Source organism: Periplaneta americana, chromosome 1, assembly GCF_040183065.1.
Source record: "Periplaneta americana isolate PAMFEO1 chromosome 1, P.americana_PAMFEO1_priV1, whole genome shotgun sequence".
NCBI classification, from domain to species: Eukaryota; Metazoa; Arthropoda; class Insecta; order Blattodea; family Blattidae; genus Periplaneta; species Periplaneta americana.
In genome coordinates this window covers 65,465,840-65,490,079 of record NC_091117.1, presented here as the reverse complement: position 1 = coordinate 65,490,079, position 24,240 = coordinate 65,465,840, and the positions used below count along the sequence as shown (strand labels likewise).

The window sequence follows — 24,240 nt, the reverse complement described above, 5'->3', positions numbered from 1 at the left end:
CTGCTTGACGTTCGGGACTTCGGGAGTGATCAATCTCGACGTCTCGAAACACTCATAAGCAGTCTTTACGTCAACGACGCGACGTATTCAACATTGTCGTGCGGGTTTTCGGCTTTGCGGGTGCTGTTTGTCTTGCTTTTTCGATTGTTTCTCATCTCTAATTCGTAAACATTCTAGGGCGAATATACGCGCCCACTCAACGTGCAGGATTGCGAAAAACCACTGTTCGAATACTTGTTATAGAACTATTGTATATCCGATAGGTGAATGCGTTTGTTTATAGAACAGTACATTCTTTGCGAGATACCTGAAATATCGTGTTTCTGCTGTCAGCAGAGTTGCCTGGTTTTTACTAAGTGAAGTCTATGCCCGAACTACTCTAGCTGCAGCACAAGGTTGCCGACTTTCCACAGTCACGTTACTAGCTTTGAATTGAATTGAATTTAATTTAATTTCAGAAGGGGGCACTACGACCCAGCACTGCGATCTAAATTACTTTAACCCTCGAACTGGGTGCATTGCCAACTCACACTGGCTACTACATTAAATTTCGCTGCATTTTCGAGCACGCAACCTTTTTCGTCCCTATGCCAGCCACTCCTTGCGTCGCCACCCGACGTCCGGGGAATACTTTTGAATATTTGTTGCCGAACGGTCGCGCTCTTGTACGAATACAGCACGCTGCACCGTGTAGCTACTTAACCCGAGCTATGGTAATTACAATGACATATGAATAAATGATAGCGAAATCAGTCCGAGGCCCAACACCGAATGTTATCCAGCAATTCCGCTTGGATTGGTTGAGGCAAAACCTCGGCACAGGTAGTTTGTCCCAACCAAGGCTTGAATGGAATTTGTACGAACAAGATCGGTGTAATGGGGGTATTCCCGAGCTTTTCCCGTTCCCTTCTATTTACAGTTAGGCCTATTCTATAATCACTGTCGTTTTACATATTTTCTCTCATTTCATACTACTTTACTAAAAATGGTTCAGAGTGGTTACAAGCAAAGGTGATATCAGATGAAGTTGACCAGTCTTATCTTTGCTGTGCAATGCTCATACTCTGTGAACCAATCAGATAACGCTTGGAAATTTTCGCGAGTCCCGCCAGAGATGGATATTAGCAAGATATGTTGGTTAGTTAAATCTGGTTACCGTTAGAAACCTGCTTCAGCTATTCCTGTGGAACCTTCTGACTGAATATACACCTCCATGGTTTGGGTTATCTCTCCCTTTCTTCATCAAGACGTCGTATCTGCAATAGTTCGATTAGTTGCAGTATAGGACTTCCACGGATGGAATGAAGGGAAACATAGATGTTACCCGCTCTTACTGGAGTGCATAATTATTCGGGTATGACACCATACAAGCAAACAGATGTGTAAAATGGAAGTCCATTTTTATTTATTATTTTTCTTCTCCTCCTTGGCTCCATAGCTCATAAAGAACTCCGGCCTCCTGAAAAATACCAATCCATTCTTCTTTACTAGCAATTTTTATTCTCTTTCATCCTCTATCATCCCTTTCTAATACTTTTCCACACCATCAGTGTAACTCTACTGGCTCTGCTGTCTATGTCCTGGGTCTTCATTAAAAGCCTTCGTGACATTTTACCTCCAGCGACCTAAATCTTAAATTCGAAACTCATAAACAATAGTTCTATCTAGCTTATAGTAGGCATTAAGTTCCTTATTTGTTCTTATCCTACAGCTGTTACAATCTTTGACAACTCCAAAAATCTGGAATGTTATTTTGCGTTCTTCTCACCTTAGAATCTCATCTGTTTCCAACAAAGTCGATGTCTCCGAGCATTCGTTATGCCGTGAATCCAAATACATGCGTGCACCGTAGCTTATGCTGGGAGTATGTAAGCTAGCTAGCTACAAGTGGAAGCGTAGGGAGGGAGGGAGGGAAGCTTCTCAGTTCACTTCTTCCCCTCACACGCAGGTAGGTTTCACGAGATAACGAATGGCCTATAACTGGCGTATGAACTGTGTGATATAGTTTCAGATTTCACCTGGATATCCTTGTTTTAAAAATATATAGTAGAGTATGTTAAATATTTTAAAGTATAGGTATACCTATTTTAAGCTTGAAATTTACTTTGAGTCCAAGTAGAGAGACAACCACGATTGTACGTTACATGCGAAAGTAGGCTATATGTTGAGAAACTGTTTAGCTTCTTGGTATCTCTATAAATTAATATCTTATCCTTGTCTGTACTAATATTCTTTTGTATTCTTTCCTTCAGTTTGCTATTTAATGTTTACTGTCTTTGAAATGTTTATATTGTAACTTAGATTGTGACGTAATAGTTATATTATCTATGCGTGCCTAACGTTGTTCTTCGATGTCCTATATTTGAAAGCCATACATGTTTTTCACTGTTTGTACATTTTAATTTAAGAAGACTGTACCCCGTATTTTATGCAGTGTAAGAGACCGCTATTGGTCTAATGCCTAGTTTACTGTTTTCAAATTCGGAACTATCAGGTTTCATATGCGTGTCATGCTGTAAAATAGTTACCAACATTTGGAATGTTTTCATTGTGCAAAGTTCGTAACTGTATGATTATTAAAATGACCAGAAAATTGGATTATGTAAGTTTTAGAAGTCTGAATTATCTGCAACGTAAGAGTTAATTTAATTTTTTTACTGGTTCAAGCGTTGTCTTCGAAAACCGAATCATGATTATTCATGTTTTAGTTTTAGCTTTCGATTTCTGTTTGTTCTCAATCAATTACGTTATTTGGTATTTTTCCAAATAGAAGTTCGTAAATGTATGTCCCAAGTAGCCCTATTTTAAGGACATTGGTTTTATTATTACGTCTGTGTAAATTTCGATGAAATTTAATGGAGAGAAATAATTATGACATTATTATTATTATTATTATTATTATTATTATTATTATTATTATCATGTATTAAACCTGATGGCCTGTTACGGTCTCACTCCATCGTTTCAGCTGACGGCCCAAAGATCTTGTTCCTAATGGGCGATGATTTAGTGCTTGGCGTGGTATCCTTGTTTTAGGGATCCTGAGTATATGAAATTTTCATATCTGTCTATAATTTTGAATTTTCTCTAAAATTCAGTCAATATTTAGTTGTTTCAAAATATCCACATTTTTCTTCTTGTCTAATCTAGTATAGCCAGTAGTTCTTAAAAACTTCATTTCATTGGCAGTGATTCGGTGTTCGTCACATTTACGTATTGTCCAAGCTTCACTTCTATATTATTATTATTATTATTATTATTATTATTATTATTATTATTTTAGTAGGTTATTTTACGACGCTTTATCAACATCTCTGGTTATTTAGCGTCTGAATGAGATGAAGGTGATAATGCCGGTGAAATGAATCCGGGGTCCAACACCGAAAGTTACCCAGCATTTGCTCATATTGGGTTGAGGGAAAACCCCGGAAAAAACCTCAACCAGGTAACTTGCCCCGACTGGGAATCGAACCCGGGCCACCTGGTTTCGCGTATTATTATTATTATTATTATTATTATTATTATTATTATTATTATTATTATTTAATACAGTAATACAAAAATAGTTTTTCTCATGATAATGATTTCAACTAATGTTTCTAAATTTCCTGTTACGTCATTTGATCGTAAGTCTTTCTTACACTGGACAACTTGTACGCAACTAGCCATGCTAAGAAATATCGCAATATCCAGAAAGAGACGTGAGAATTGGTGAATAAATACATATATTTTGGTTAGGGTAGGTTAGATTAGATCTTAAGTGAGATTTACAGGACTACATGTCTTTAATTGGTAACGAAGATCGAAAAAAAAGAAAATCAGAATGAAGGAACGTCCTGAATGTGGGTTATTTATTCTAAGAAATGTTTCGTCTCTACACATGAAGTTATTTGAGTGAAATTTGTTATGCGTGTCATCTGAAACTAGTTATCATTGCGTGTACGCAGATGCAGAATCCTTTTGCTGTCACTTTCTCGTTTTGTGGAACTTTGTGGTTTGACAATGGAAGGTAAACGATGTGTTATCTTGTTGGTGACGTTTTTTCCGTTTCCCTTTTGCGAAAGAAAGAGTCCCACCTTGTGACAATGAGGATATTCCCTGAGATTCTGTTATTATCCGGCAGCTGTTTCTACTTTTCATTGGTCTCAGCGCAATTTCGTCGCTCTTTTGTCAGAGACCTTTCGTCATAATATCACAGTCACGAAGCTTGAGGTGATTTTTTGCATTTCTCGCAATACAATGCTCCTAGCGGTTAGCAACTGAGAGTTCTAGGAACAATATACTGTGCGATAGTAGCGATCCTAGTGACTAGCAACTAAAGTTCAACTGTCATTAGATGCATATTACCTACGTATTGAGCTTCGTGACTGTATGTACTAGACTGTGATAATATCGAGAAATATATATATATATATATTGCATTACATTAGTTTGTAGGCCTCCCATACAGTTCATATGTTTCAGAACTAAAGAACAGAATGAGTCTTAACCGTTTTTAGGAATGAATGTTGATAATAAAGGATACAAATTATATGCATTAGTTTGTGGAATATTTGCTGTTTTGAGACGTGCATGTGTTTTATGAATTCCAGTTAATTTGTCCCAAGATATTTAGTTCTTTTTGCAATTTATTAATGTAGTCATTATGGCGAGTCCTCGGCATCATCCCCTTTGATTTGATTACCCCCCTTTGATTTGATTACCTGTTTGGGTTTTTCCGAGGTTTTCCCCAACCAAAAGGCAAATGCAGGGTAATATTTTGGCGAATCCTCGGACCTCACCTCATCTCACTACATCTCGCCAAAATATTGTAAAAAATTGCACAAAATTGTAAAAATTTTAGAAAATTACTAAATTGTAAAACTGTAAAAATTTGTAAAAATTGTAATTGTAATACGTATTGTAAAATTTTAACTTGTTCCATATCTTAAAGCTTCATTGCTCATGTAAGATCTATGGAATAAAATAAATGAATGAATAGAAAAAATAATATATACGAACAATATTAATATATTGGGTAGCAATAACATTCAGTCCTGTGAAATATAACGGAAATAAATTAATTTAAACTATATTTTTTTTCGTTTGCTCGACAAATTTAAGAGCACTTTTATCTCCGATTGGATACTCGTCGAATTCTGTTCGAGAATTTTATCGACTCACTGCCTACATATTGTTACATAATGTGACATAAGTAAACGCGTATTAGAAGTATTATAACTATTATGTTTTTTATTATGTGTGATGTAAATTTTATGACCTTGTGTAGTTTTTTCTGACTAAATCTTTCAAAATAACAATTCTACGAATCTTAGGAAATTTTAAAGATAAAGGATAGTATGACATAATGTGAAGAAATTTGTTTACGCTTTCTGTTGTTGTGTAAGTGCTTCAAAAAGGGAAGTGCTTCCTACAGAAACGATTAGAATCATATTCCTCTAATGTTTTCGATAAGAAATTCCTTTTCTCACATGTTTTTTGTTGATTAAGAAGTCTGTGTAACTTAAGGCGCCCAATAAGTTAACGTAGTTGCTAAAAGAGTAAGCCATCCCTATGCTCTAAAATATTTGTGGTTAATGTCACTCTGATTATTAAGAAAATAATATAAAATATCTTAAAATTAATAAAAATGGCATATTTTGTTCTCCCTTAAAGTAACCAGTACAGAGTCCTGACCTGTCCTGACGTGAGAATCGTTCTGAAAGTACGAAGAGGAGAAGAATTGTTGCTTTACTCGGAATAAAGGAAGCCGTGTCTTTACAATAATTCGTACCAAGTCTTTCCGTCGACTGATGGATCTTTTGTTCCCAAAATGAGTAAAAGTCGAAACAATGCGTAAAAAATCGTCAGACTGCATGTATTAATGCTCCTAGAAATAATGTTACGTTACGTATTATTGCATTTTCCTATGATAACAGTAATATGCTGTTAAACTTACAACAAAATAATAAATATAAGAAGTACAAATAACTTAAAACATTAGTTGTCTGATAAAATTTTCACTTATTTTCTTAATTAAATAACATGAGAAGTCCACACCTGTGGAGTAACGGTTAGCGAGTCTGGCCGTGAAACCTGGTGGCTCGAGTTCGATTCCCGGTTGGGGCAAGTTACCTGGTTGAGGTTTTATCCGGAGTTTTCCCTCAACCAAATATGAGCAAATTCTGGGTAACTTTCGGTGCTGGACCCCGGACTCATTTCACCGACATCACCTTCATCTCATTCAGACGCTAAATGACCTAAGATGTTGATAAAGCGTCGTAAAATAACCTACAAAAAAATAACATAACAGAAACGAGTCATAACATCGACATCAGGTTCTCACCTCAAAACAAATATGATGTTTTTTTGTCTTGTGTGGCTTTCCGTAGGGAACAGGCTTTCTGACCAGCATGCAATCAGAAAATTCCATTGAAATGTTTAGTGCTACTGGTGGCCTGACAATAAAACAACGGCTTGAACAGTCTTGCTACCTGAAACTCCTATCTCAGTTTCACCCCCCTGCTATTAAATAAATACAAAGTTTCATGAGCGATGAGCCAATATATGACGTAGTTGGATGTGTACTTTCACTCCATGAATTGAAATCGTATGTTCTCTATAGCATGAATGTACACAAGATACAATTTCTCTCGTGATCCTTTCATTGTCATTGTCACAGGCACGCAAATTTAGTTGTCGTGAAGTCACAAGACTTTGAGTTTTAAGGAATATCGTCTCTTAAGATAAGTAGGCCTATAACTTCTTTTTAGTTGTTCATGAATAGGCCTATTTAAATATCAGGTCATATTCCATGACATCTTAAAATGTGTGTTATTTCAGTTGTTGCGAATGGAAAATGGTGTAAATATTTCAGTATGGCTCGTACGTTCATCCTGTTACTCAATAGTGATTGCTTAAATGTTTCAGTATTCGGTAATTACCACGTAAGATAATTTCCAGGGATTAAATTCGAGTTTCGATGTTCACGCTTGAACCACAAAATTCACTTTTGTTGCTACACTTTCATTCATAATTAACTATGCTTTCTAAGCTCTGCAAGCACGCATGTTTTGTCCTTCGTCTGCAACGTATAATTATGCGCGATTCAGTAAAAATATTCCCATACTTTCGCTTTTATTCCCTAATAAAGTGTAACAGTCCTTTAATAATGACTTGACCCTAGTTTTGTGCTGATTTTGTTGCAGTAGCATCGTTGGAACCCAGCCCAGTACTGTCGAAACCCTCCGACCTGAAAGTAACAAAGAGAATCATCAATTGTTACGTGACGGTTGGCTACACTGCAAGATAACACTCGTGGATGGCAAGGTAATTCAGGTTTTGAACAATGCATCTGCTTTACAATGCGGGCATAAGGGAATGTTTTTTGGTTCGTTGTTTGGACTTCATTATTTTGTTAATTATAAAGTGTTGTTGTAACATGTAACAGTTCGTCGAAATTCCCGCACGTTATTCCATAGTGAACTATTATCTTTTCACCTCTAGAAACATGACCATAACAAAGCAATTTTTATAATCCTCAGCGTCTGAGGTCATGATTGGTTTCCCGCTTCTTTTTCAGCCTGTTGTTGCGTGACAAATATATATATTTTTTTACTTTAAAATTTATTGTCGATGGCAATGGAATTGTTTTAGGTGTAGGCCTATTATGAATTAGAATATTATCATCACAACTTTAATTTGAATATATAAGAACGATTTTGTGATAACAGGGACTTGAATATCGCACCATTTTGTTTAACTGCAGAATGGTCTCGTGACTATGCTGCGGTAAACAACTAGTCATGAAATTCATTTCCACCTACAATTTGTTTGTACGCAGTTTCATTCCTAAGCCTAGTATACATTAAATTCCTATAGCTTCTAAAAAATCGATTGGTCAAGATTCCCTTCATTACAAATTGAATTGATCTTGTAACAGTAATTATATAGATTTGTTACCTGTGCCACTGCCACTTTTTATATGTTTTATTGCAATGATGCTTTAGGATTCGGATTATTATTATTAAGAAATAATATAATAGTGTACATTTCTTTTGAAAAGGAATGGTGACATTTTCTTCTGTTCCATGGTGACGGTTTTAACACCGAGATTTTAATTGATGTCGCTTTTAGGTCTACCAGTTTTTAAATGAGTTGTTGTACTGACTTTTGCTTAAGGGCGCAAATAGCCATAGACGCTGACGTGCCCTTTAAACACCATCAATCAATCAATCAATCAATCAATCAATCAATCAATCAATCAATTAATTAATAAATCAATCAATTCTTCTGTTCCGTAGCCATACATGTATTATTGCGTCATTACGTACGGAAGTGCCCTGTTTTTTTAATATTACAAAATAATTTTGCAATAAATGAAATTTGATTCTATATCTAAACTCTTAGAATTTAACGTTACTGTTATGTTTTTATAAATTGCTTGTAAATATTTACAGGAAATAATTTGAAATACAGTGCTCAAATCAGTTAGGGAACCACTCTTGTCTTTCTTTCATATTTTTTCTTTCTTATTATTCTTTCAATTATTTTCTCCTTTCCTTCTTCCCTTTTATTTTTTGTACTATCTTCAGTGCCCTCTTAATTTCTTTTAATTGTCTTTATTTCTTGAGTTCTTATGTAATGAACTTCAAACGGGACTCCCAGTTTTTTTAAGCAGTATGTTTTGCGTATATGATAAAGGTTAACTCTCGTAATAATTTCAAGTTGTGTGCTATATTATTATTATTACTATTATTATTATTATTATTATTATTATTATTATTATTATTATTATTACGTTAAAGCTGGTAATTTAGACATAATGAAATCGCTAAAATGTTATAAAACAACATAAATTTAAAATGTTGAACAAAGTATCCCTAAATTTCATTTTTCCTGCTTAATATTGCAAGAAACTTTAAAAGAAATCACTTCATATGCCATTCCTTGAAACTGGTATAGGTATAACTGTAAATATAATATACCTCATTTGACGTTTTTGAAATTCTTGTTTAAATTTTGAAGTTTTTCGTTCTTATTTCCAAAAATTACAGACAAATTTGGCGCGATAGAGAAAATCTTGAATACGTAAGAGCAGTGTATAAGTTAGATTATCGTATTACATTTTTTTTAAATCGTGTACTTTGCCAATTTTGACGTTTTTTTCATTTTTCTTTTCAAAATTACAGAATAACCTGACCTGATACAGAAAATATGAATACAGATTCGGATTCAGGGCACTTCAGTTAACTAATATCAGTAATTTTGTCTCTTGTAGCAGAAAACATTTTTTGAAATAGGCCTACATATCAGTGTAATAATTCGTTCTTCTACTTCATTACAAAAAAAAATTGTAACTCAGTTCCGAACAGTCTTGTATATAATAGGCCTACAGTTCGTAACTACAAAACATGACAGTATAGTTCCTGTGAAATAAGCGTATTGCCTGTTAAGAATATTGTTGTGAATAAAACATCGATTGTAATTACGTTAGTTTCACATTATGCCCTCGAATTGCTAAGGCATCATTGGTAGACATGTGTTAACACTTCTTGTGATTTAGACCTAATCAATAAACAAACCCTTATTTTATCGCTTCAAAAAAATCATCCTCTTCGACACCGCCTGGGTATTAAATGAACGCTCGGACTATAGCCTAGCCTAAACAAAAATCTTCAATATTTTCGGCGATACGATCTTCATATTGGAATCTGCAAGTAATGCAGACTTATCGGAGAAATAACACTTCAACACATACGAGTAATTGAAAAGCTTCATTTTTGTTTTCATTTCGTAGTAACATGTTTTAAATTGAGGCCTAGAATCGAACTAAGACCATATCTCTGTAGCCCGCCATGTGTTCGTCTGATATTAAATTGATAAATAATTGAAATCGGATGTACGCTTAGCACTCCCTTGTACCACAATCTGGTATATATAGTCACGAAGCTTAAGTTTATGAGGGTACTAGGAACATTAGACTGTGCAAGTAATATTTCGCATTGTCTGTAATGAGCAGACTCTGGTAATGAGACGATAGTAGCGATCCTAGTGGTTAGCAACTACGAGTATCTATGGATGCATATTTACTACGTATTGAGCTTCGTGATTGTATATACTAGACTGTTTGCATAGAAAGAATTAAAATCTCATGATGCTTGGAGATAGTTGTGATTTCCATGATCTTGACCTTTGCGTGACCGCAGTTGTCATTTGAGGAAAGTACAATTTTGCTGTTCTGTTTCAGCGAGCGGGTGACAGATCGTGGAAACAGGTGTGGGCCGTTCTCCGAGGTCCCATTCTTTGCCTCTACAAGGAGAGACGAGACTCCCAGCAGCAGCAACAGGTATGTAGTCTTCAGATATTGGACCTGTTCTGCGACATGTTTGGGTTCTTTAATCAGACCCCTTGAAAGCCTTAGCCGTAAGGTTATGCATTCCTTTGGTTTCCTATCCAATCTCCATGTAAGGATTTTGCTTTACTAAGCTGTCATTCGTGACATAACTGACGATCTATCCGAGAGGCAGGACTCGAATACTGTAACATTTTCAATAGGAAGAACACTGTGAAATCGGTTTTTCCCTACAATTTCATTATTCGCTCTGACTAATCGTGTTTCATTAATTTAAATCTATCATCTGATCCAGCGTTTCTCAAACTTTTCTGAAGTGGGGCCACTTTTTTTAAATCAGAACAGTTCCACGGACCACCTTACTCTTGTTCCCTTCGAAAGCAAATTTATCATTTATGTAGCATATTTTAATATCAACATACTTACATTTTAATGTAGAAATAGTTAATTAAACTTTAATTCAATTAATTTTATATTAATATTAACTAATTAAGTTAATGTTAATAGAAGAAAATTTCTTATATCGTCATCTGCAAAAAGAGAAATAAAAAATTAATGCAGAAACATGCCCGATTTTCAACAAGTAAAGATGCAATTTTGAATGTTCTATTATTGGTGTACGACGTACAGTACGTGGCCATTTCAATGTGCAAACTATTAAGAAAGTCATAAATACATGAAAAGGTTCGGTACTGTGGTCCTGTTATGAATTCGGGTAGTCCCTAGCTGGGTTACAGGCACGGAAAAGATAGCGAGAAACACCATGTTCATAGTGCTTTAAATCCCTCTTTCTTTGCTGAGAGTAGAGTGGAAAGCCGATAGACGGGTTGGATAAATAAATTTCATAAAATGTCAGTACTGGGAGAAAAAAATGAAAGGCGATTGCCATGTGTCATTTGCAAACTCTGAGATTTTCAGCTATAGTGTAATACGCAATTCCTTTGAATTTTATTTTTTCTTCTGTCTTTTTTGAAGGACCACAAGGGTAGACCTCGAGGACCACAGGTGGTCCGCGGACCATAGTTTGAGAAACGATGATTCTGATCGATTCGAAATAATATACGTATATATAAAATGTTTCCGCAACTTTGTGCCAAATTCGTAGGACTGTTTGAATTTGAGATAAGGAATTCAAGTTCACTAACACCTAATTTAGTGGAGATGTAGCTACTGAGTCATTGAAGCTATCAATTTACATCCTAAGACATCATCTTTATTCCACAACCTCAGCTACCTTTTTAGTGCCACTTTCTTTATCATTTTACCGCATCAGATTTTATATTGATCACTGTATTGTAAAATTCCTCATTTCTTATCATGCTTTATTCGATTGTAATCTTATTTCCATTATTCTTTGTCATATGGTAACCTCACAAGTTGCGGAAGACGTAAATTTTAGAAATGAGCCTTAATACTATCTAGTTGTAACCATGTTACCCGAAAGTAGGCAACCCTTATGACATTTCGGTAATTTTGGTTGAAAATTAAGTGTTACAATTGATGGGTGCTCTGGAACAAGAACTTAACTACAATATCTTGAATTTGAGATACAGAGCATCGAATATTTCAGATCTGGTATAACAGCATTGCGTACATTCAAATGTTCCTAGAGGTCGCAGTGTTCGTCGGAGAGAAATAATATTTTGTTAGGAGGGTGATGTGTTAGAAAGGATACAATATACAGGGAGGAAGGTAAGGTAGTACATTAATTGTAGGATGTGATTCCTTAAAATATAACGAACAAAAAAGTCTAAATCATTTTGCTCGTTTTTGCGAGGTTTTTGAAGAAATAATACTTTTATGCCGACATTTCGATCGCGAATTTTACGAATACTGTTTAAAATACGGTTTAATTTCTTGTATAACAACGAAGTGAACGTTTGTTAAGTTCACATTGGAACAGTATTTTAATTAGAAAATTCACAGATTTCGAATTAATCTTTTGAAGAAACATTGGAAACATTGATTGTGGAGTGACGTACAGAAGGTCTAAATATCTGGCATCGCTGTCGAGACGGCAGACGGTTTGCGTACCGTCGACCGGGTATACTTTACACAAGGGGGGTAACTTTACACATTTCTAGAAAAATGTTTAGAAGGCAGCACATTACAGACAATGTGTAGCAACTCCTTGGAACTGATTCTATGTGACAGCAGCACATATGTGTAGCAGACTGAAGTGTGTGCCATTATTAAAGCTGTTATATACCATTTTTCTAGAAATGTGTAAAGTTACCCCCCTTGTGTAAAGTATACCCGGTCGACGGTAGTACTCGCAACTGATCAGCTGTTGTGATGTTTACATTGCATTAGTGTGCAGTTGGTCGTACAGCGTATTTTAAACAGTATTCGTAAAATTCGCGATCTAAATGTCGGCATAAAAGTATTATTTCTTCAAAAATCTTGCAAAAACGAGCAAAATGATATTTGACTTTTTTGTTCATTATATTTTAAGGAATGACATCCTACAATTAATGTACTACCTTATCTTCCACCCTGTATGCTGGGAACGGAAAAACGACGTTAAGTTATTATTCCAGGGAACGCCTCAATTGATGTAACTCGGTGTTCATGGCTTTTATTATTCAGCGATTTTATTACACACGATCTATGTTTTATCCACAGTGTTAATAATAACTAGGCTTCGTTTTCCAACTACCTAAAGACTGAAGTTAAAGGCACATTGGGTATATAGTACGCCGAACATAGGTAATGCAACGGATAAGGATATAAATAAACACGTCGTCGCTGTGTGTTCATGGAGTACAGTCAATTCTCGACATTATGAAGCTATACTAGTAAACACATGCTTGAATCGTGATGTTCATTTTCGTCGTGATCTTTGCAGTGAATAATAACGTGCATTCGTAAGTTACGAAACTTTAACATATGCGGATGTCACTTGAAATGATTTTATATAGCAAGAAATTCTTTCAATAGCACATGACGTTATTGATGCATGATGTAGTACAAGATATTCTCATTGTTTAGTACTTTGATTTTTATTGTATTTGTAAATCTAGTATTAATTGTAATTGTATTCTTAATATTGTAGTTGTAATCCCCTGGTAGAGGGGAAGAGAAGGCCTGATGGCTTTATCTCTACCAGGTTAAATAAATAAATAAATAAATAAATAAATAAATAAATAAATAAATAAATATACGGGCACTCTTGTATACTACACATGCGCAATGCGGTGAATCCGGAACTTTGTAAAATTTGGGGCCCATATATGAAGAGTCCACTGCAAGAATGATGGATGTCATTTGGAATACATTTTGCAGGAGAAACAATTGAAAGTTTGAAGTGCTTAGCGCTCAAAGCTTAACTGTGATTTTCCGATCATTACTGGACAATGACTATCAGTGTTAATGCCATATTACTCTCTATGTACATTCTATATGTCTTAATCTATGCATTGACATTCTTGGTTCATTTTCGACAAGAAAGTGACATCCATCATTCTTGCAGTGGACTATATATTTTTGGAACTGTAGGCTACATTGTGATCTTTACGTCTTTACATTCGTGGGACAATAACATAACTTGCAGATTTGAAGAGTGTATAACTAATATAGTACAACCACAGTCTAGTATATACAGTCACGAAGCTCAATACGTAGTAAAATGCATCCATAGATAGTTGCTAACCACTAGGATCGCTAATATCGCCTCATTACAGACAATGCGAAATAGTATTGGCACAGTCTATTGTTCCTAGCACCCTCACAACTCAAGCTTCGTGACTGTATATATTAGACTGTGGTAGTTCGTATCCCGTTAATACGAAATTCCGGATTATCCTAACATACCAAGAGAGAGAGAGAGAGAGTATTTGAGCTGAAAATCAATTCATTGCTATTGTATTTAGAAACTCAAAAAGTACAATATATTTACGTACAACTCATTGATCTCTTGTAAATGAATTAGTCCTAGTTTTCTACAGTCTACTATTACGACAGTCTGTCAGCTTTTTCTGATGAAGAGTAAATAATCTTGACGGAGCGATGGACAGTGAAGGGTGGGGAGGGGATAAGACGTGGTTTCTCTGTTGCATTCCTGTCCCCGGCTTAATCCAAAATTTCAATAATCCGAACAGGCCCCTGTCCCATTTAGTTCGGATTAGCGGTGTTCTACTGTATTATGAAGCAATATGTAGAGATGAACAAAACTAACTGCCGCTTTCGCTCGCTGTGTTCGCTGCATTTGTCTTTCGCGTCTCGATTCGTCATTCTCGTGCGCTTCGAGTCTCGCTCGTCATTCTCGAAATAGCATTTGGTCGGCATGGAAAGATTTCGTAACTTTGAATAACATACATCATTGAAATAAATAACATAAATATTTAAATGAGACTAAACGACAAAACAGAACAGTATCTTTGTTATCAAAATGTTATGATTCCTTTATCTGATATTACCTATGGTTATATAAATAGAAAAAAAAACGTTCCCAAATAAATTTGCATTTCTAAGAAACATAAAACATGACGTTAATATCTTTTTACTTGAGATTGCACACTTGATCTTAAACATATGAAAAGCAAATTTCTAGCCTTTTAATAAGGGCGTAGTAATTAAATAAAGATTGGGGAACGGATTATTATACACTGAAAGGTAGAGATGTTTCAAATAGGCTACTTGATTGTTTATACATATATAACAGTTGCCAAAGTAGATAAAAGTTCACTCAGATATAAACAACTGTGGCGATTGAAGGCTGCTTGACTTCGGGAGATGATCAATATCGGAAGACTCGGAAGTCTTTACGTCAAGGACCCAACGTAATAAAACATTGTCGTGCGGGTTTTGGGCTTTGCGGGCGCTGTTAGTCTCGCTTTCTCGATCGTTGTTCATCTCTAGACTGTAGGTAGCTAGCTGTGTAGTAATGTGTAAAGGCATATCGGGTCTATTTGATAAAATTCGTCCGTTAGTTGACAAGTTCCCGGCTCGTTATAGACAATGAGACACGACTTCCGTAAGAAAGTAGGTTAAAACGTGTGGACATACATAGATAGGTGCGTGCATTGATCTTTTGAGTGAGCATCTGTCGTCTGATACTTGCATCACATGACGGTAAAGAACGTGGTGTGAGACACTGATAGTGCTGTTACACCAATATGCACTTCTTCCCGCATCACTCCGTTGCGGTTGCGTAAAACGCCTTTCGTATGAACATCAGTTTCTCTAATTAAGCATTATTTACGCGATATTTCCCTGTCGTTAAGTAGGGTAGGTATATCCGCAGGATAGACGTAGAAAAGACTTTAGACTTTCTATCTGAATGAATATTTAAATTGATTGTAATTTGTCAGGTGAACTAGAATACGTCTTTCTCGCACGGAGTATGGGCACCCGTTCCGTGGTCCGTATTGAAACAAAATGACAGAAATTTTAAATGTTTACTGTAACAAGACTATGAGCTATAGTCAAATGCTAATGTTATTAGTCGAATGCTAATGTTATTATCAGTTAGGCCATGAACCAATGTAACTTGTGTGACCACGCCCAATGACGCCACCTCCCCTCGTTATGGACACGAGAGTGCCGAAGTTGTGTATAATATCAGCAGTGATGCGCGGCCTCTCTCAGTAATATCTCTGCATCTAGAACAGCTATAGACCTGTGCCACCACTCGTTTGATTTGTAACCGCGAGTTATGCGATATTAAAGTGATAATAGACACGTACGATACACTTTCAGTGAACCATAGTGAAAAATTTGTTTTGACCTGGAATAATTTCGGAATGCTGTTTCATATGAAGACCAAATACATTGCGTGCTCTTCATTAATTACTCCTCTTATCATAGATCCTTACTCTGAACCGTAAAGAAAATTTTGTTGTGAGCTGGGACTAATTTCGGAACGTCAAGTAATCCATGGTGAATTTTCGATCTCATCTTGCTGTCATAATTCCTTCAATGCTAAATAACCTTGCTGTTGTTACAGCGTCGTTAAATAACCGATTAAAAGTATCATCGGCGGAAGAAGTTCCACACCTCCCCCCCAGAAGGTCCTCTGTTGAAATCAACTGTAAAAGGTTCATTTCACCAACACACTCCATTTCATTATAACTTTCTTTTCATAAAGAGACTTTGGAATAGCTTAAGCTAGTAGCTAACTTGACGACTGAAAACCCGTGTTCAAATCCCGCGATGGCGGAATTGTATTTGTGATGGACAAAGCCAAAGTTATCCTCTGTTGTGGCTGAATGGTCAGACCTTCAGACTGTGACGCAGGCGGCCCGGGTTCGATTTGCGGTCAGGTCTGGGATTTTTTCATTGGCGGACAAGGTAGCAGTTGGGAGGCATTTACATCATTTCGTCACCATTTCTCCATTTCTTTATCATTCCGTAGCATTCCCCGAACGCCGGCTGGTGACACATGGAGGTTGCTGATCTAGGGACGAGTGGGGTTGCCTGCTCGAAACCCGGGCACACAGAGAACCTTAGTGTGCCCTGCCCGTGTGGATTTGGGAATACTTCACCAGAGGGTCAGTGCAATAGATCTTAACAGGTCGTAGTGCTGGGCCATAGGGCCCCCTCTCCGTTAAATTCAATTCAAAAGTCAAAATTGCAAGGGTTTATCACAGGTTTCTCCAGTTTCCCCCCCCTCTTCATTTTAAAAGCACTGATTACATCTCCCCTTTTATTACCATTTTCGTTTCGAAAAACAGGCCACCTTTTGTGTTTGCCCGTTGTCTGTACGACCGTCCACCGTGGCAGGTGTTGTTCGCTATTTTGCCAGAGATACATAGATGGCAGTGGTGGTGAGTTCTACACGACTAAGATATGTGTAGAGAGAAACTGCAGCCCCGGACCATTCTGTTCCTGGCTATGACATTTTAGTAAAACCCTGCCAAGTAATACGCCCAAGCGGGACTCCAACCCAGATCCCAGCGCAGCCTGAGACTACGCCGATTGCCCTCCGATGTTTCCACCGTATCGTTTCAGTCAACGCCAGGAATCGATCCAGAGGTCATGGAATGATGAGTCCGTGCTCTGGGTTTCCCAAACTCAGTAACAAAGTCATAATTGGTTAGTTAACAGAAACTTACTTGTTATTGTATTTACCTCATCCCATTTCGTCATCTTGGTACTGTTTGGTAGGTATAGTAACTTCAGTCACTAATAATATTGGAAAGTTGGGCGTAACGTAAGTGCTTACGTTCCTCTCCTATCTTGTTTGCTTCTCGTAGTGTGTTTTTCTAAAACGTAAGACCCAACATTATATCACTGTCCTCAGCTAACATTTGTGTCCGTCTGAGAATGAGAAGATAAATGGTGTTACTCTAGTCTTATCTTAGGCCCCTCGAATTTAGAGAAGTAAAACACAACCGCATTCCTGCTGGCTCCACCATTCCACAGCAAAGGTGTGAGGGGATGGAGATAAGGTTTTATTCACGCTAAAAGACTGAAGTATGGCCGGTTTTGCGCTCCAGTTGTTTAGAACAGCGGCAAAGGGAACTCTGTATACATTGTATTCGTCCGTTTGTTCGTGTAATCCGCGTACTGATTGTTGTAAAGAAAAAACTTAAAGTGAAATTTTATAAAGTATAGATATAACAGAGAATACATCTCTTTGTATTCGCCTTTGGAAGTACGTAAATTTAGACAAATTTTAGTTTACAGAGTAATACTTTCGTCCCTTTGAAGCGTTTTATTCCATGCGTAAACTTTGTTAGGTACGTTAAAATTTACAAGGGAAAATATCTTCAGATAAATGTACCTACTAACATACAAGAAATTTCCTTAGTATTTGAAATAGACGTTTTATTAAATTACTTTGTTTCTTACATTTGGGAAGGTGTTGTGAACGAAAAATTCAATTGAATTCCAAGAGATGTGCGGAACAGTATAAAAAAGTGACATGGGATTTATGAAATCCTTTGGATTGCGTCACTTGGTACCGTCATTTCCCACAACTATGGTCCTGGAACACAACTGTAGTCCACGATACAACCATTCAAAGAACATTGTAGAAGTAACATAGACCGTTCGTAGATGTCTGCAGTAACTTGACTTCAAATTACAGTACAGCAAAAATATAGATAAACGAGATACAGCTCATACATTTTGTCAAGACACTCGCGATGCGCAGTAGGAGAACAACGTGTCTAGGGGGTAGGAGTAGAAGGAAAGGTCGGGCGTGTGTCTACCGAGTTCAAGGCAAAGGCTAACCCATTCCCCTGCCCACACCTGCGGAGTAACGACTAGCGCATCTGGCTGCGAAACCAGGTTGCCCGGTTTCGATTCCCGGTCGGGAAAAGTTACCTGGTTGAGGTTTTTTCCGGGGTTTTCCCTCAACCCGGAATGAGCAAATGCTGGATAACTTTCGGTGCTGGACCCCGGACTCATTTCACCGGCATTATCACCTTCATATTATTCAGACGCTAAATAACCTAAGATGTTGATAAAAGCGTTATAAAATAACATACTGAAATAAAAAATAAAACCCATTCCCCTATAATTCGTAAGTAAACTCATCCGATCTCGTGCGCAGCTCTGTAGGAAGAGAGGGGGAGCGTCTGGACATAATGCATGAGCTGTACTACGTTATGGAGTACAAAATTTGAATGGACCGTAGTTGTGTTCCAGGACCATAGTTATGGTGCTGTACTTGTAGTACTGTAGTTTTACATCTGTCTTGAAAGAAGACGTTCTAGAGAATTTAATGCTCATACAAATCCCAATACTGCCTATGAAGTTTAAACTTAAAAGCCTTGGACTTAATGACAACTACCCTACTACGAAAAATGACCGAAACAGTTTTGCAAGTTCTTGAATAAAACGTAGGCATACTCGAAATAAACGCAGTAATTTCACCAACCATTATAACTTCTTTCCTAATTTCAGAATATAGTACGGCATGGAATTATTCTCTTTATAACCGTAATCATAATAGAAGGTCCCGCGTCTTGACCGCGTTGTCTTACCAAGTAAGCTCATGTATGAAGAAAATTTCGCAATATGTGTTGACTAGTATATGGAATCGATGCCCATCCACTATAGTGAGAGATTTTGGAAGCTACATTGAGTAGCGTAATCCTGTTTCGTATGCCAATTAAAAGGGCTGATGGATTATTGTGCTGGCCCCACTTTATCCTCGTATTGGTTGAATGATCGTTCATCTCTGTTGGTGCATGTGAACGTGAGATCAATATTCGGCTGATCGGCCTTAGCCCTCCCTGCTCTGTCGCCTAGTGCTGGCTCGTACGTACGTCTCGCACGACTCTTGAGATCTTTTTTTTAAGTTGGCTATTTAGCGACGCTGTATCAACTACTAGGTTATTTAGCGTCGATAGGATTGGTGATGGCGAGATGAGGCCGAGAATTCGCCATAGATTACCTGACATTTGCCTTAAGGTTGGGGAAAACATCGGAAAAAAATTCAACCAGGTAATCAACCCTAGTGGGAATTGAACCCACGCCACAGCGCAAGTCCGGATCAACAGGAAAGCGCCTTCGCTGACTGAGCTACACCGGTGGTTTCTTGAGGTATGGAACTGAAGACAGTCTTCTGGGGTCTAGACGACTCGGAAGAACTGAAGTAAGCGAGACAGTCACGAAGTCACCAACGAATCATATTACGGATAAAAAAGGCTGGAGAGGAACGCATGATACGGCGAATGGAGGAACCAGCTGATGAATCAGATGCAAACAATTGACATCAAACTCATTTCAAAAAGGTATAGAATAAGCGTATTTGGACTTCATACTGAGTGAATGGGACCGAAATTAGCTTGTCAGTAGAAGTGGGGTGTGACTGTTTTGTCGTTACAGTTCCAGAAAAATCGCTGTCACAGATAATAGCGATTTTGTCACAGTGTGATTTTTGTGTTCGGATAATTCTTGACGATTGCAAATTTTTCTTATTATAAGGCGACAGATGTTTATGTTCATAGCTCTTCTGCGAATTGAATATACCAATGCCGTAAGTGTTACCAACAATACTGATTAGCGAGCCGAATATAACAAACACTCATTGAGCGGTGTTATCGCGATGTGTAGACGCGTATATTCGCCCGAGAATGTTTACGAATGATTGAATGGAAGAATATAGCGAGTGGATTCGGCGATGTGTGACGTAGCTTCGATTATCAAAGAATTGCCGACGTTAACCCGTTGAGTGGGACGATAATTTATTAGATCCCAGTCTTATGTTGTCCTTCAAGTTAGTATGAATATTGTGACTTGCAGTGGTCTGGAGCTGTCACATAATATACAGGGCTTTCATTTCAAAACTTCCCAGTCTAAATAACTAATAATTTAAATTGAATTCAATTTAAACAAGAAAACACGCCAATTTAGATATTGAGAAGGAAGGCTGAAACCAAGCTTCATTGCATTTTAGATTTCACTTCTCACCCCCCAGCGGCACTCCTATATTGTTATACTTAAATATGAAAGAGTATTCAATTATTTATACACTTCATTCATTTTTTTTCGCATCTTTTGTTTTCTATCATCGCCTGGCAACCTGTATTTTTGTTATTATCAGTTAATTGTAGGATGAAAACATAGCTTATTTTGTGTAATTTCGTAAATTTAATCAATAAAGATGATTTATGTTCTCTCTTGAAGGGTATACACCACTTTAAAATAATTTAATACATAAACTGAACTATTACATGAAAAAATGCTACTAAGTTTTTGTAGCTTTATTCTCTTCAGCTGTAATCAACAATAACAACAATACAGGCTGACAGGCAACGATAGAAAACAAAAGATGAGAAAACAAATGAATGAAGTGTATAAACAATTGAATACACTTTCATATTTAAGTATAAAAATATAGGGGTACCATTTGAAATTTCAAAGTGAGGGTGGCTGGGGGTGGGGGTGAAATCTAAAATACAATTAAGCCTGGTTTTCAGACTTCTCTCTCAATGTCTAAATTGACGTGTTTTTTGTTTAAATTGAATTCAATTTAAATAATTAGTTATTTAGACTTGGAAGTTTTGAAATGAAAATTCTGTATGTACATTAGTAACATATAGGTCGGAGATGGAAATTTCTCGGAGTTGTCATTTTAAAATTAAGCTTATATAGAGGATTCCACGTTAAGAAAAAAGCATTGGGTTTATGGGCCTTGCCTAATACATTGTAAAAGCTCTGTGGTAGGTAGGCGTTTCTATGGCAACTGGTCATTTGATGGAATAGCCCCATATGCTCAATGCTTTTTTCTTAACGTGAAGTCACAATCGGAAGCAGCGACAAAATCACAGGTCTTCAAATCATATCCCACCACTACTAGTCAGGAAGTCCTGGAAGGCACGTGAAGCCCAAGATTTCGATTTCTGGACTCTGTATACGTGTAATTAAATGTATAGGCCTAAGCAGGAGAGAACAAGGAAGCGAACGTCGTACATTCCGTCGGTTAGCTTACCCCTATTGCTAACCACAAACTTTAAACCAAGCCAGGATGTAACGATGTTTAAACGACATTCTCATGAACGCGACATCTTAACCGCTGGAAACTGAAACTCTTGTGTTTAAATGAATTATAATTGTGTTTGGTTTCAAGTCAGAGATATAATTGGGAGTAGCTGCATTGGCAGTTGAAGGGAATGCTCATGGAAATAAAGTTACATAAATGTAAAAACTCCAAAAGAGTTGTAGATTGGAATTTTCCCATTTCTGGTAATGAATAAAAGAATTCATTATATTATTTCGAAGACTGGTTCTATCTGCGTCTTCAGGCGAACAAAAAATGGAGTGGGAAGGATAACTTCTCGTTGGAGTCTTACAAACAGTTAAAACCGTTAATCTACTTGACTAATCCAACTATTATTACTTTCAGTTATGAATTTAGTCCTGAGTTTTTATTTATTTAGGAATTAACAGTTAAAAGTTGTAATTCTCTCATGCGGAATCTGATAAGAAAGAAATGATTAGAGTTTTATTACAAATCACTTTTAAATTTTAATTTTCGTAGTAAGTAGAAAATAATATTGCCGCCTTTATACCTCAGTTGATACTATGATTCCAGAATCGGGTTCAAATTCCAGTGATCGCGGAGTCGTGTTTGTGGTCAACAAAGACAATTTTTAGAAGGGTCTTCCTTGGGGAAATCCACCGTCACACTCCATTTCAATAGTACCGTAAACTGAGGTAAATTTGACCATAAAGGAAAAAAGAAAAAGATTTAAATCGCTTCCAATGCACTGAATATAATATTAAAGTTATTATCTCCCCCACAAATTTCTTAAGTATCTTTTTTTATAATTCTAAGTCACAATTACAACTGATATTATGATTTAAATATTTATTTTTTTATCAAGTTTACCCCTGCGGTCAAGTTCACCCCAGTTTACGGCATTCAGTACTATGCATCTAAAACGGTGCGACGTTATATAGTATTTTGCTTAGCGTAGAGATGACATCAGTCTGTGGAGACGTAGCACGCTTTCTGGAAGGGAAAGGGCACTTCAGTGGGACTCCATCGGACTCTTAAGCCTACATTGCAGAATCGACAGATGACACCACATAGCCAAGTCATGATGATATAAAGAAGGTGACCATTTGCTTCGGACTTCAACGATCATTTATAAGCAAAAGCGTGGTAAGGCTGCTGTGCTAGCCTTCGAGACTCCATATAAATAAATACACACACAGATATATATATACATATATATATACATATATATATATATATATATATATATAAGGTAGTAAGACTGGAACTCCCTCCATACTAAGATATATATTATGATTACGATAAACGCAGTCTTCAGGAAGAAATGGATCAGAATCATCTTCAGCGATGTCCAGCCTTTTCCTCTAAACTAATGGTTGGCAAACATTACGTCATATAAAAAGAAGTCCGCAAAACACAGCAAAGGGGGAAGCTAGGAAGGGGAGGTATAAGAGGAGAAGGAGGTTAGGCTATTTTACGACGCTGTATCAACATCTCAGGTTATTTAACGTCTGAATGATATGAAGGTGATAATGCCGATGAAATGAGTCCTGGATCCAGCACCGATAGTTACCTAGCATTTGCTCATATTGGGTTGAGGGAAAATTCCGTGAAAAACTTCAACCAGGTAACTTGCCTCGATGGGGATTCGGATTCGGATCACCTGGTTTCGCGGCCAGACGCGCTAACCGTTACTCCAGACGAGGCAGGTATGGACAGAAGGTGGGGAATATCTTCACTACTGCACCATACCCAACTCCTTAACTTTGAGTGATCAATTGAGAAGTACTCGAGTTGTCAGAAAGAAATATTTGATATTTCGACATCATTATCAAGAGCTAATGCCGTAGATATTGAAGAAACATCTGATTTTGTACTGCCTTTATGCTGAAATCGTACTTAAACTTCGGCACGTTTTGTGTACGATTTTATTATGCTATCTAATTGTGACAGTGTTGAGACGTTAGGCCAATCCAAGTATCATCGTCCAGGAAATGCTCCAAACAACCAGGAACATCGAATTCGTGTAGGCCTTGTGACTCGCAATGAACACATTCTCGCAAACCGAATTGAAATTCCAACTTGTTTGACGATTCGAACGCAATATAGTCCTCTGATCTCATGCCTCGTTTAAAGAACGAATATTGCCGATTGGAAATCTATTCGACGAAGACAACGAGAAAGCAACAGGTACAAGAACGTCTTCACAATCAGCCAAATCTCTTGCAGAAGAAGGGGAATCTTCACAGTCAGCCAAGTCTGTTGAGGTCGAAGGCGAATCGAACCAATGCCCTCGCCGGAAAATAAAGCTCGATAAACTGTCACCATTATTGTTGGGATAAAAGGCAAGGTTACTTCTTTTTCAGGAAAAATGTAGAAGGCCTCAAAAGGTGACAACAATTCAAGCTCTGTTCAAAAACGTAAGTCGCTTATGACTAGAGCCCGGATGTTAGGCAAAATGCCTTTTTAACTGAGTGTATCTATGTATGAA

At 37.0% G+C, this 24,240-nt stretch overlaps 1 protein-coding gene across 17 annotated transcripts in view; it reads left to right on the top strand.

The window, feature by feature from the left end:
• The window catches only part of RhoGAP19D (Rho GTPase activating protein at 19D), a 554,578-nt gene that overhangs the window by 406,090 nt on the left and 124,248 nt on the right, over window positions 1-24,240 (top strand). For 14 of the 17 annotated variants that reach the window (XM_069821517.1, XM_069821525.1, XM_069821534.1 and 11 more), the window contains 2 exons: window positions 7,188-7,308; window positions 10,229-10,327. In XM_069821517.1, coding sequence (XP_069677618.1) covers window positions 7,188-7,308; window positions 10,229-10,327 — 220 coding nt within the window. The remainder of the gene's footprint in view (window positions 1-7,187; window positions 7,309-10,228; window positions 10,328-24,240) is intronic. The other 3 variants (XM_069821507.1, XM_069821490.1, XM_069821449.1) reach the window with 1 other exon arrangement.